Source organism: Neofelis nebulosa, chromosome 2 (assembly GCF_028018385.1).
Source record: "Neofelis nebulosa isolate mNeoNeb1 chromosome 2, mNeoNeb1.pri, whole genome shotgun sequence".
Lineage (NCBI taxonomy): Eukaryota > Metazoa > Chordata > Mammalia > Carnivora > Felidae > Neofelis > Neofelis nebulosa.
Genome location: NC_080783.1, coordinates 58705802 through 58720342, shown reverse-complemented (window position 1 = coordinate 58720342; position 14541 = coordinate 58705802). Strand labels below are relative to the sequence as shown.

At 37.3% G+C, this 14541-nt stretch overlaps 1 protein-coding gene across 2 annotated transcripts in view; it reads right to left on the bottom strand.

Annotated features, from left to right (window-relative positions):
- The window catches only part of CHN1 (chimerin 1), a 204738-nt gene that overhangs the window by 126289 nt on the left and 63908 nt on the right, over nt 1-14541 (bottom strand). Inside the window, exons 5-6 of one of the 2 annotated variants that reach the window (XM_058713484.1) lie at nt 6488-6519; nt 4075-4188 (exon numbers count right to left, since the gene is read on the bottom strand). In XM_058713484.1, coding sequence (XP_058569467.1) covers nt 4075-4188; nt 6488-6519 — 146 coding nt within the window. Of the gene's footprint in view, nt 1-4074; nt 4189-4264; nt 4411-6487; nt 6520-14541 lie in introns of those variants that run through there. The other variant, XM_058713492.1, reaches the window with a different exon arrangement.

The window sequence follows — 14541 nt, the reverse complement described above, 5'->3', positions numbered from 1 at the left end:
GAATTATAGCCATATTCTACAGTAAGAAGAAATACCGGGAATACAATGTGGAGTGAAAAAAAACTGAAGAATACATACTACGTTTTCTATTTACTTGAAGTTCAAAAATGAACAAATGTAAACAATGTATTATGTAAGGATACAAACATAAATTATAAGCCTTTAGAGAAAAGCAGGGGGCAGGAGGCGCCTGGGTGGCTCAGTCAATTAAATGTCCGACTTCAGCTCAGGTCCTGATCTCATGGTTCATGAGTTGGAGCCCTGTGTCAGTCAGCTCGGAGCTGGGAGCTGCTTTGAATTCTGTGTCTCCCCTTCCCCCCTCCCTCCCCCCGCCTCTCTCCCGCTCACATTCTTTCTCAAAATAAACATTAAAAATATTTTTTTTTTAAAAGAAAGGTAGGGAATGATAATCAGGGTAAGTTAGCTAGTGTGATGGACAGGAGGCAAAAGGAAGGAATAGGGGAGGCATATACAGTACAAAGGAGACTCCAAAGGCAATGACTTTTCTTAAAATACAGGCTGAGCATGTAACAGTTATAGTAACATGTTATTTAATAACTTTTATATTTCTTGTAAGTATTCATTTGTATATGTTTACATTTAATAAAAAGGACAATATAAAACATGTGCTAGTCCTATCCCTTTTCATTTATCACTCTGTATGTACAACACTGAACCTAATTTTTTTCTTCTAGTAAAAAAAATTATATAATGACGTATGTTTTTAAAGAATTAGTTCTGGGGCGCCTGGGTGGCTCAGTCGGTTAAGCGTCTGACTTCGGCTCAGGTCATGATCTCGCGGTCCGTGAGTTCGAGCCCCGTGTAGGGCTCTGTGCTGACAGCTCAGAGCCTGGAGCCTGTTTCGGATTCTGTGTCTCCCTCTCTCTCTGACCCTCCCCCGTTCATGCTGCCTGACAGGGTATGGGAGAAGATGCTGCTCAAGAGGAAAGTTAGATGTTAACTACGGAAGACCTCCCACGCTGTGTACTGGGAATCTCTTTTCTGATTACGGGAAAACTGGTATTGTGACAGCACACACACAATACATAGTCCCCCTATGTAATACCGCACATTCTACACAAAGATCATCAGTGAAGGATTAGGCTCCACGATAGTGGGGAGATGCCAGCGATGGAGGGAGGTATGTTCTTTGAAAGCTTGTGCCCCACTCGACACCACAACTTTGCTGACTACTGCAGCAGGTTTTAAGACTGGTCATGAATGATACTGTGTAAGACACATTCAAGGAAACAAAGCTGGATGGAGGGAGATTTCCAAGCAGTTATGGCACTAATCTTGAAGTCAAAAAGAAGGGTAAAATTTGAGACACCTGAAAAAATAAAAGACTGTTGGGTTTGGCCGTGTGAGATGAGCAAGAAGGAAAAGTCCTCTTAACCATAAGATAATACAGGCACGGTACCTTGGGCTTTCCGGTCTATGAAAAGCTATGCAATACGAAGGAAAAAAAAAAAGGTGCGCTCCCAAATACAAAAGGTAAACTCGAAATTAAAGTTAATTTTAAAAGCATTAATTTTTAAAAACACCTAAACAATCTTAACACCAAAAAATATATATCTGATATGGGATATAGCGTTTGCTGTGATATGAGGGGAGGGCCTCTAAAGGGAGTAGTGCCGGGGCCTACAAACATCTTAAAATAGAGCTAAGAGAAAAAAGAAAAGTGATGTCCTGGTTTCAGTCTTATGGACTGACTAAATCATAGTGTCATCAGCTAACAAAGGGAATATAGATGTTACAGCATATTTGGGAGTAAAACTGGTGAGTTCAGTTTTGGACACAATGAGGTTGAGGTGCCAATGGGGCAACTTGCGTTCAAGGACGTGTTCCAAACTTAAGGGCCCACGGTTAACGCAGTAAAAGCATAATGAACGCTGATGCCTGTAAATTATAAAACTGGTTCCCGAAGAAATAGTGCATTATGTTAAAAACAAAACAAACTGATGTGAATTGGGAGAAGCACCAGTTGAAACGGGGACTATCAGATACATCAATACGACTTATTTTCATATTCTCCTTAACACTTCCCTGCTGTACATCTAGCTCAAAGCAAGGAAGATCATATTTTAGCATATAAATTACTCACAATGTGTACTCACAAATTCCCTACTCCCACTACCACCGCTTTTACTCATTACTATTTCTTTTCCATGTGACAATTTTATGGTCATTTTCAATAACAAAAGGAAGGCTGTAGGGTTCCCCAAGACATATGAGTTAAAAACATTCCCAACAATCTAATCTCCTCTATTCTCTATTCTAGGATTTCCTGGGCTGGAGTGGATGGAAAGTGATTCAAAAATGACAGTTAGGGGTAGCCTGAGAGAGGGTGAGAGGGTGGCAAAGAGGTAGAGCTTGAGGGCCTTGGGTGCTACTTTTCTCTACAGCGAACCCTTGACCCTAGGGTGTTTACTGATGTCCTTCAGTGAAAACTGAGTGACAGCCACGCTAGAAGATGAGTGGCAAAATGGCATAATGGAAAGTACCTGAACCTGGCAATCAGGCAAGACTGAGCTCAAATTCAGTTCTGTAACTTACTATGTGATCTCAAAGGGATTTAGGGCAGATGGCAATAAAGGGGAAAGGAAGAAGAGTGTTGTGCAGACACCTGTCTCCCCCTCACCCCCACCCTTCCTTCTTTGTTATTCTGGTCTATAAATCTTTACATGTACACTCGTTTACCCTAGACACACAGATGACCAGACTATTTGGAAATGAGGTGTTGCAGAATCCTAGAATTACAAAATGTTATGAGTGGAAAGAAGAAAAAACTGACTTTAGGAAGTTCTGTATGATTTATGCCGAATCAGTCTTTAGTTCATTTAGTGGTAATAAAATAACTATCTGAATTCCCAGCCCAGATTTTTTTCCCCTGTATGCCACAATGTAAACCTGAAGAACAATATAATTAAATAATTGAAGGGGGATTTACACTTTATAATTTGCCATAAAAAGCCGATTTCCACGCATGCAATGAGCTTTATTCTGCAAGTACACAATTAATCCAGAATTCAGTACAAAAAAGTACTGAATCATATTGTTCTCCTTGTCAGAAAGATTAAGTCTTGTGGATGAAATTAAGAGCAGTCCCTGCTCGCTCAAACAGGCATAAGTGATTGGAGAAAGCATTCAACACGCTCATATTACAGCAATAACATCATCTTTCTGTTCTCTCCTAGTGGCTACCAAAGGAAACTGTCATGTCTTTGACCTTTTTCTTAGGAAGTTTCTACTTTTAAGTCTTTTCGAAAGAATAGATGAATGAATGAACAAAGACAACGGGTAAATATTCCAGGCCTTTGGAGAGGCAGCAATGTAGAGTGAGTAAGAACACAGACTCTGAAGCCAGATTATTTGGGTTCACATATCAGCTACACAAATTATTAAATGTATGACCCTGGCCAAGTTATTCAATCACTAGGTCCTCAGTTTCCTCATCTGCAACGTGGCGATACTGACAGTACATATATCCTAGAGTTGCTGAGAAGATTAAATGAGGGTCGAGGCGTGACGTAAGGTAAGCCCAATGGATAAGCATGCTACTGTATTACTGTTCTGTTTTTATTGCAGGGTCAATGGAAATATTTGTTTCTGGGCACTGTACTATAAGCTAAGAACAGCCAAAATACTAGGCAAAGTTTAGTTGACAGGAAAGAGCCAAGAGCTCTCAAGAAAAGCTGCTTCAGCCAAAAGCCATCCGAAGAGAAATGATATTGGCTTTAATTTTATGAGTTACAAAGATCTTTTCTTAGCTCCTTTCCTTATTCAAGAAATAGATGGGAGCTGACACAGCAGGACAGACGGGGGAGAATGGGTAAGATGAAATAGAAGAAAGCAGCTACAATAAAAATGCTTTAAAAGTTTTTCAATTCTTAATTACTGAGTGCTACCATTCATGAGGAATTTTTTAAGGGTCTCAAAGCTATTAAAATGGTAATTAGGTCCCAAGAAAACAAGAACCAATTCAATTACATGCTGGATGCTTTTAAAATTTAAAGCCCTCTATTAAGAGGGTTTTAAATGAAGCACAGTTATAATTACAGGTCCGTGACCAACCTTAAAGCCAAAGTGTAGGTTCCTGGCTGACGCTGGCTCTCGCGAATGAGGTAACTCCCCTCAGCCACACTCAAGAGCTGGTCTGCTTCTTCTCGGGAGATCATGCCGTGAAATCTAAGAAAAAAGTCATTTCAGAAACCGAATGCTTTCCACCTTTGTCAATAAAGCAAGATAAAACAAAACCCTCCACCTAGACAAAGTACTGCCATATAATCGAAGGGGAGCAGTTGGGTTTAACTCTGCTTGTGTTTCTCTGGGCCTGGCTCCTGGCCAGCTTCTCTGCGGTAACGAGAACCGCACCAAGGTAGTTCTCCAATCCATTTAACAATTGTGAAATCAAAATTCACATCCATCTAAGGGAAGATCAAACCACCTCTCTCAAGAGGACAATCTCCTTCTTATGTAGCCAGCTGACCATATGGACGTACTAAAAAATATACAGAAATGTGTCCCATTTCCTTCCTTCACGCTAGTGGCACTGCTCCAGAATTTTGGCTCACAGTCTATGTTGGCAAGCTGCCAGGACCCTGGGTTGCCCTTAATTGGCATGATTGCCCAATAATGTGCATAATCTGCATCACTGGATTCTCAAGCCAAAAGCAAACAACAGGAATACTTGCTTTCGCTCCCTGCTAAAACCCTATTTTTGATTAACGTGGAAAAAAAGCACGAAGAAAAAAAACATAAATAACACATTCTTCACACAAAGGCAGTGGATTCATTTATAGCATTCGGACAGGAAACACTGACAAAGAAAGAAAATGTTAGCGGTGACTGCTGATTAATACTAAAAACTAAAAACCACCTTGTATCTGTATGGTGACTTACAATTTACAGAGAACTTACACGGACATTACATCCTTTCAGTAATTCAAGGATAAGTGAACTGAGAGACTGCTCGAGTGAAACCGCGGTTTTTACTGGTATGAAAGAAACAAACGTCATCTGATTATGGAATGATACATTTAAAAGGCCCTGAAACGGCACCTTAATAATTTAGGAACTATACTAGCGGGTAAGTGCTGAGCTTCCGGAGTCGTTCTCGGGGGAACAGTTCTGTCTTTCTCAATTCAAGTCTTAAAACAGTTCATGATACAAATGTTCAAGTCATAACAATCAGGGCAGCTAGGTCTGAAAGGAGACTCCAGGAATTTCTTATTTCCATATATTCCTCAGTCGTTCAGAATCAGGTCCATCAGACTCTGCTGGAGGCAAGAAGATGGTAACCTATCCCTGGTAGTTGCACATTCCATTAGATTAGCATACTGGCATTTTGTTTTACGTTTAAATGACATTAGTTAATCAAATTAGTAAAATTTAGTATTTATTTGTTTTTAAAAACTCAATTAATTTAAAAGAAAATCTCATTAAAGGACACAAGTTTTGGAAAAGAACTTGACAACAAGGGTATTTAAAGAACTGTGAAAACTGTTCATATCAGTTGAACCAAAATTTCAACCCCAGAAAAAGCTTTATGCGCTAAGATGTTTCTGATGGTGTTATTTTTAATAATATAGTTTAAAAGCAAACTAAATGCCAGAAGCAGCAAAGTGACGAAATCATGGTACAACTATAAAAACCAGCAGTGGCTCCCCCCAACTTATGTGTCTGTGTTCTAGTCACAAAAGTCTTGAAAACTTAGACAGAATTTTGAAAACATTTAAAATATTTGCTATATACATCACTGTTTATCTGATACGATCATAAGTCTTGAAAAACAAATGATTTTATTTGAAGAATGATGGGATTCTTCATTTTTAGGTGATTTTTATTTTTCTTTCCAAAGGCCTATATTTCTCTTTTTTATATATATACTCAGAAAAATTAGTAGGACTTTAAAAATTATTACATTTTTCATAAAATAGAAAAATGCTCATTAATATTAAGTGGAAAAATCAGGCTGTAAAATTGTAATACCTAATTGTTGTAAAACCATTAGGAAGACAGAGCCTCAGAAGGTAATATTTCAAATTGTGAACATTAGTTATTTCTGCACAGCATAAATTCACTTTTAGAAAATTTGGACAATAAAGAAAAGTGTTACAAAAAGCCACCCATCCCACTGTACATACATATGTGAATATATATTGATACACTTAATATATACATACACACACAAATATATCCATTTTCCTCATATACATCTAGTATTACTTATCTATATGAATTGCATCTGTATTTTAACATCATTCCATATATACATTTTTCCATGCTATTTTCTTCTCTACACTTATCTTTATTTTCCATATTTTCACTAATTAGAAGAATTCTATTTCTAATGAAAAAAACAATTTAACTCACTCAAACTTGAATACCTCCTTCATCTTGCTTTTATTTTTACTAAAAGCATCCATTTACCTGCCTCTCTTACATATTCCAATCTATAAAATGTTTTCTCATAATCCATACTCACTCTCTTCCATAATACTTTGGTCTGTTTTCAACCTATTTGGGAAGAAAAAAAAAAGATATTTGTGAAAATGCAAATGTCCACAACCTAACTCAAAATTTTGCATTTTGTATTTGTGGCAAATTAAAGCATATATATATAATTAAAGCATATATATATATATATATATATATATATATATAAAATTATGTATAATAATTATATAGTATAATACTTATATATATAAATATAATTAAAGCATATTCATATATATATATAGTTACACACACATATATATAATTACTCAGCCATAAAAAAGGATGGGATCTTGCCATTTGTAATAATATGGAGATATTATGCAAAGTGAAATAAGTCAAAGACAAATACCATATGATTTCACTTATAAACAGAATCTAAAAAACAAAGTGAACAGACTCTTAAACACATCAAATTCATGGTTGCCAGAGGGGAACAAAAGGGAGGGGATGGGTAAAATAGATAAAGGGGATAAAGAGGTGCAAACTTCCGGTTATAAAATAAGTCATGGAGATAACAGGGAATGTAGTCAATAATATTGTAGTAAGGTTGTATGGTGACAGATGGTGACTACACTTATTGTGGTGAGCACCGAGTAACCTACAGATTTGCTGAATCAATATGTTGTATACCTGAAACTAATGACATTCTATGTCAATTACACTTCAATAATTTAAAAAAATAAAAAAATAAAAAATAGGGAGCCTGGGTAGCTCAGTTGTTAAGCAACTGACTTTGGCTCAGGTTGTGATCTCACAGTTCATGAGTTTGAGTCCCACGTCGGGTGAACTCGTGCCGTGCTTTGGATGAGCTCCAGCCCCATGTCAGGTGAGCACGAGCCCCAGGTGAGCCCCACTTCAATCCCTCTCTCTCCATCCTTCTCTCTCTGCCCCTTGTGGGATTCTCTCATTCTATCCCTCTCTCTCTCTCTCTCTCTCTCTCTGCCCCTTGGTCACTTGTGCCCTCTCTCTCTGTCTCAAAAAGAAAAAATTAAAAAATTAAATTACAAACATTTTAAAATTTTTACTAAAAAATTAAAAATGAAAATAAATATATTTATGCCAATATACACCAATAGAGGAATAAGTAAGCTGATTTATAGTAAATGCACAGCTTGGAGGAATGTGTAGCTCTACAGGGACTAACATGAAGAAGTCACCAAGACAAACCATTAAATACAAACATAAGTTAGAAAATAATTATACAGTATGACACCATTTAGGAAAAGCACATTTACATGTAACGCTTTAATATGTGTTCATAGATATATAGAGTTGTGGAAAAATATATACCAAATTCCAGTGGTTTCCTTCCAGGACAGTTGGGGAGGAAATGAACTGATAGGCCCATTAGAAAGGCAAAAGAGAGGTTTTAGTATTATCTGTAATATAATTTTTTATTTCTTTTTTATATATTAAAATTTTTTCTATTGGAGAGAGAGTGAGCACAAGTGGGGGAGAAGGGCAGAGGGGGAGAGAGAGAGAGAATCTTAACCCAGGCTCCATGCTCCACATACAGCCCAACATGAGGCTTGATCCCATGACCCTGAGATCAAAACCTGACCCAAAATTAAGAGTCAGATCCTCAACCGACTGAGTCACCCTAGCACCCCTGTAATATAATTTTTAAACAAAGAATGCATTCATGCATTGCTGATATAGCCGATATCACCTTTAAAAAACAGAAATCAAGATCAACTTTTGTGTAATTTAATATTAGAGTCTTGGACACATTAGGATCTATTCCCTCAATGGAGTCCCTCAAATCGTAAGATCTTTGGCTGAAGGTAAAAGCGCTTTATCAAGCCTATGGGAATGAAGTAAAATGAAAGGAAAGTTCTTGAATGCACCCTACTCATGGATGAAAATTCTCAACAAGTACAAAGTGGTGTGGCTGAGGAACTGGTGGCCATAAATGGTGTACCAATCCAATGGTGTTACAACCCAAGACAAACAGTGATTATGTCCTACATTAAATGCACAATAAGCTTCCAATGATTGCCTAAATAGTCATCTTTGTAACACAAGTGATTAGGTTTTACATTGCTGAATAATTATTTTGCTTTACTCAAAGATTTTTTGGATTAAAGGAAATTAGGTAATTTCCTCAGGATGATTAATATTACTGTTAAAATATGCAACAAGCCCAAAATAAAACTGACAAACCCACTGCACCTTGTCTGCATTTCTATAATGGAAATATCAAATAAAACAAGTTTAAACTAATTCTTTTTCTCTCTTATCTAGATAGTGAAGGGGTTCAGAATATGCCATTTTAGGGTAAGGATTATTTTGCACTGAAGGCGATTAAGAAACAGAGAGCATGGAAGAAACAATTAGCCTGCCCCCTTTCCAACTCAAGGCAGGGCATATATTTCCCTTTGTAAAGGGAGGGGATAGCTTCACAACAAGGAAGAGATAACAGGGAGAGAAGAACACAATGACTTGGGGAACAACTCTTATGATCTGAGATGACTTGAGTCTGCATAATAAACCTTACCAAACAACCCTTATTTACTAAACATTTCCCAGTCCCCTTCCCACAACTCACCCTAACCCCTCTAAAGCCCAAAACACTTCTGTCTGGTCTCCTCAGCACACTTTATCATCCTTTGTTCAAGTGGTATAGAAGCCATTGGGTGAAACTGCCTCTTTGGGGTTTTCAATTACCTGCTGTGAGCCCCTCCTCCTGTGTGCATATGAAATAGACCTGTTGTATTGTTTTGCTTTTTTTTTTTTAAGTTTATTTATTTTGAGAGAGCGAGCAGGGGAGGGGCAGAGAGAGAGGGAGAGAGAGAGAATCCCAAGCAGGCTCTAGGCTGTCAGCACAGAGCCCAAAGCAGAACTCCATCCCACGAACTCTGAGATCCTGACCTGACTGAGCCAAAATCAAGAGCTGGACGTTTAACTAACTGAGCCACCCAGCCTCCCCAGAACTTTTCTACTGTTAATCTCTCTTTCGTCAGTTCAATTTGTTGCCCCCAGGCATTGAACCTAAGAGGATAAAGGAGAAGTTTTTCATTCCCTACAACAGCATTTAGATTTTTGCTGATGTCTAAGATGTCAATACTTAGGTGGTGAGCTGGAATAGTCTCTTCAAACTCATAGGATAGCATTACTCTGATACATAATCAAATAAAAAAGGGTTAGTAATGTAAGTAATGATTATTAATGATCCCAACTGATTTACTTTCAAATACATCAAACTGGGAATCTAAATGTCATATGCAATAATAGAAATGTATTTATATGCTTATACAAACATTTGTATAAGCATAAGCTTCTAAGTTTCTAAAAAAATAATTAAAAAAATAAAGTTCATAATAGTAGTTGAGGGACTTTTTACAGTCTGACATCAATATGACTAAGTAAGACCTGATTTTAAATTAGTACTTATGTTGAATTATTTGCTTTGCTTTCTCTAATTTTCTGTTTAGTTAACATTTTTTTCATGATACCATATCATGGGTAGGAAAAATGGCAAACAAGGGGAACAAAAAAGATTCCAACTAAAAATAAAAGATGTTCATAAAATGCTTTGTAGCTTGGCTGTCATACCTCAGAGACAGAAAGTTTTAGGTTAATCTACCATTATTAAATACGACATAAAGTGCAAAGTACAAGAATTCAATAAATAGTAGATGCCATTTTACAATATTTGAAATATCAATGGAATTTGTTACATTAACATTTACTGTAGTTTTGTAACTAATGAACTATTTTTTCTTTTTTTAATGATTATTTTTTAATTATTTTCTTTACATATATACGTATATATCTATACGTATACGTATATATACGTATACGTATATATCTATATGTATAGATATATACATATAGATATATACGTATACGTATATATACATATAATTTGAGAGAGAGAGAGAGAGAGAGAGAGAGAGAGGGAGGGAGGGAGGGAGAGGGAGAGAAAATCTTAAGCAGGCTCCACACACAGTGCGGAGCCACATGGAGGGCTTGATCCCATGACCCTGAGATCATGACCTGAGTTGAAATCAAGATTTGGATGCTCAACTGACTGAGCCACCCAGCCACCAAGAACTATTTTCTTCATATGTAAAACATTTTAATCAAATTCACCAATCACACTCTTTCAAATTAAAGAAGTCTTATTTCTTATCTTATTTTCCACAAAAACAAGAAGAGCTTGTTTAATATATGTTTCTTGCTCTCCAAAGGAAATCTGGAAACTGTAGAAATAAACACTAAAAGCATTATAAATGTTAATTCCCCCCCCTCCTCCCCTACAACGTTATAGACTGACCTTTCAGACTGGTTTTTTTTCACGAAGGCAACTTTATCCCATGACTATAAATCAGAACAGTTGTTCCCCCACCCACAAATTTTTCTAATTTAAATTCAAATTTAAAGAACATGTAATTCTGAAGGCAATGTCACGAGAACAGTGAAGCAGAAAATTCAGAAAATTTCCAAAATGTTTAATGCTGCTCTTTTCTAACAGTGCTTTGACCTGGTTAGAAGTTACAGAAAATCATTACCTCTTTCTTGTTCCCACTGTAAAAATAGTACTTGGAGGCAGGTACTTTAAACCTAGTCTGGAAGTCTATATGATGCTTGTAGAAGTTAGGGTATACATATATGAAATTGTAAGAAACAACAGAACCCTCGCCAAATATTTACTATTTTTTTCAGGCAGCAGTCTAGAGTATGTATATAAAGTCTACACACAAAGTACAAATGTTTACAAGTGTCAAGATTTTGTTTTGCATTGTTTTTCAAAGTGGCTCAGTTGTTTAGAGACATAGAAGAGGGGAAAAGGGAGAAAAATACACATTTGGTATTTGCTTCCTACAATGGTAGATTCTGAATTAGTAAGTCACTCAGTACTCTAACTTTGGATCTATTTTAGTTTCCTGTATTAGTCAGGCAGGAGGAATGGGAGAAGGAAGTGAGAGGAAGAACAGGAGGAGGAATTTTACAACTGCTCAAGGACAATCAAAGACTAGAAATGGAGGGGCGCCTGGGTGGCTCGGTGAGTTAAGCATCCAACTTTGTCTCAGGTCATGATCTCGCAGTTCATGGGTTCGAGTCCCACATCAGGCTCTGTGCTGATGGCTCAGAGCCTGGAGCCTGCTTCAGATTCTGTTTCTCCTTCTTTCTCTGCCCCTCCCCCACTTATTCTCTCTCTCTCTCTCCCTCCCTCTCTCTCTCTCTCTCTCTCTCCCCCCCCCAAAATAAATAAACAAATATATACATACATACATACGTACATACATACATACATACATACATACAAGACTGGAACTGGATAACCCGGAAGGATGTGCTACATGTAAACAACGCAAAGTTTTCCACTGAAGTACAATTTTTTTTCACTACATTTTCTAAATTACTAGGTTTTTTTGACTGCACTTTATACCACAGAAAATATCAACATGGGTAATAGTTAAGCTTCAACAAGCCATAATAATTTAAACTTACAACAACTTAAAAAAAAAAAAAAAACAGTGCCAGCATAGTGGAGGAGTAAGTACACCTCAAATAACTACATGGCCGGGGCGCCTGGGTGGCTCAGTCGGTTAAGCGTCCGACTTCAGCCAGGTCACGATCTCGCGGTCCGTGAGTTCGAGCCCCGCGTCAGGCTCTGGGCTGATGGCTCAGAGACTGGAGCCTGTCTCGGATTCTGTGTCTCCCTCTCTCTCTGCCCCTCCCCCGTTCGTGCTCTGTCTCTCTCTGTCTCAAAAATAAATAAACGTTAAAAAAAAAAAATTTTTTTTTTAAAAACAAATAACTACATGGCTGGAAATGACTTCTAGGGAAGAAGTGAGAAAAAAGAGATCAGAAATGTTATAGAACTTACAAAGACTGTTTAATTTTTTATCCTCCATTAACAGTAAGATAAACTTCTAGGTACCTGCCGCCCTCTTCAATTCTGTAGCATTCTTGATGATATTTAGATCAAAGTGAAAAGTGCTAAGAATGCAGCTTCCTTTTCATTGTATTTTAGACTTAGCCAAGAAAACCACTAACCTTCAGCATGCCAAATAGGTTATTTCTCTATTTACTGTCAGATTTCACAAATTCAATGAAGAAAACGTACTTACAGGGGTTTTTTTAAAGCTCTGTAATTACTACTCAGTGACTTGCTAAACACCAGTTATTCAGCTTCCTGATATTAGTTTCTTCTTTTATTAATAGACTGAACTAAAAAAGGATAACAGATAAATTTAAAAACACAAGGTTCTTTGTTCACTACTTTCCCACCTTAGATTAAAGCAACTTGTAGGTTTTGGGAATAGAGAGGCAGAAACCACCAATCTGTTTATGTAACAGTTAATGTGGTAAAGGAGCTCTTTTTGGAATTGTAGTTGTGATCTCCAATTTTATAAATATACTTCTACATTAGGGCATCACAGATTGTGACATCAAAGCATATCTTACTACCCAATTGCTTACGAACGCTGAACTTTAAACAAGAGCAAAAATGACACAAAAAGGGGCCCTTTCAAAAGTAAAATAAGGTGAAAACAGGCTTCTGAGTGACAGGCTGATTTTAAAATAAATAGTTGGTTTTACTAATTCAACAGGACTAGTCAGCATTCATAAAACAATACTTTCCAGCCGCATACTTTAAGTGTTAAATAACGAACGGTCACAACACCCAAGAGATCTATGAGCATGATAACCTTTATTTTTAGAACCCGAAGTTCTAAAGCTATATATAGCCTGTCAGCATATAGCAGCAATCAGTTGTGAAGCTACAATTGCAATTCAGGTGCTTTCTTCCCACTTCTGAAACAAACTCTTGTGCTCCCACCCAGCAAAATAAGTCCTCTAAAACAGAGTAAACATAAAACAAATGCTTTATACCCCCAATTAATTCACATAACCAATGTCTTTATTAAGCACCTACTTATGTGTCAAGCACTGTTCAAGGCACCTGGGAAATACTGTTGAACAACACAGACCAAGATCCTACCCTCACGGAGCTTATATTCAAGGAAAAGGGTATCGCAATAAACAATAAAGATAATAAATAAGTAAACTACATAGTATGTTACAAAATGAAAAGTGTTATAAAAACAATGTAGAATAAGTAAGAACTGTAAATGCTGGGGGGTTGACACAGTAGAATTTTAAATACAGTGGCCAGGATGGGCCTTACTGACAAGGGAAGACTTGAGAAGACTTAAAGACTATGAGGAGAAATATTAGAGAGAAGAACATTCCAGAAAAAGGAGTTGGTGCAAGGGCTTGGAGAGAGGAGCACAGCTGGAGTATGTGAAAAACAAGAAGGCTGGTCTGGTTGAAGCAGGATGGGCTAGAGAAGAAGAGACAGGGAAACAGTAGGAGATAAGCACAAAAAAAATAAAGTGGATGGGGAGATTATACAGGGCTTCAGAAGCCCTTGTAAGGACTTGGCTTTTACTCTGGGTGAAATGGGGAGCCACTGCACGGTTCTGAGTAGAAAAGTGACGAGATCTGACTGAAGTTCTAAAAGGAAACTTCTGTGATGAGAGCAGACTACGAGGGGAAAGATCAGTTAAGGACTATTTCAGTTACACAACTGAGAGATTACTGTATGTTGGGGCAGAATAATTTACGATGACAAATTGGCTTAAATATATACCAACTAGACACAACAGAAGTTTATTTCTTGCTTGTGTATCATCTCTAGTGGATTAGTATTCAGGTGAGGAACACCAACATCCAAGCAGCTTCCATCTTTTAGCTTTGCCACCATCTTTTTGAGATCCCCTGTTTTTATCTGAATCCAAGCAGAAAGGAACATAACACTGAGGAACTTAGATGGGAAGGTTTAACGGATCTGGCATTCAAGTTCACTTCTATTCCACAAGAGAACTGTCATATAGATGAAGATGGAGAGATTTAGTCCAACCAGGTTTCTAAAGAAAGGAAGAATGAATTTAGGTGGGTATCTAGCAGTTCTCACAGTTCATACCCAAATGGCAGCCATGGAAGTAAGTGGTAGGATTCTTGACGTATTGTGCACATATTCTGAAAATAGACCCAGTATGGTTTCCTGATTAATCATGGGTTGGT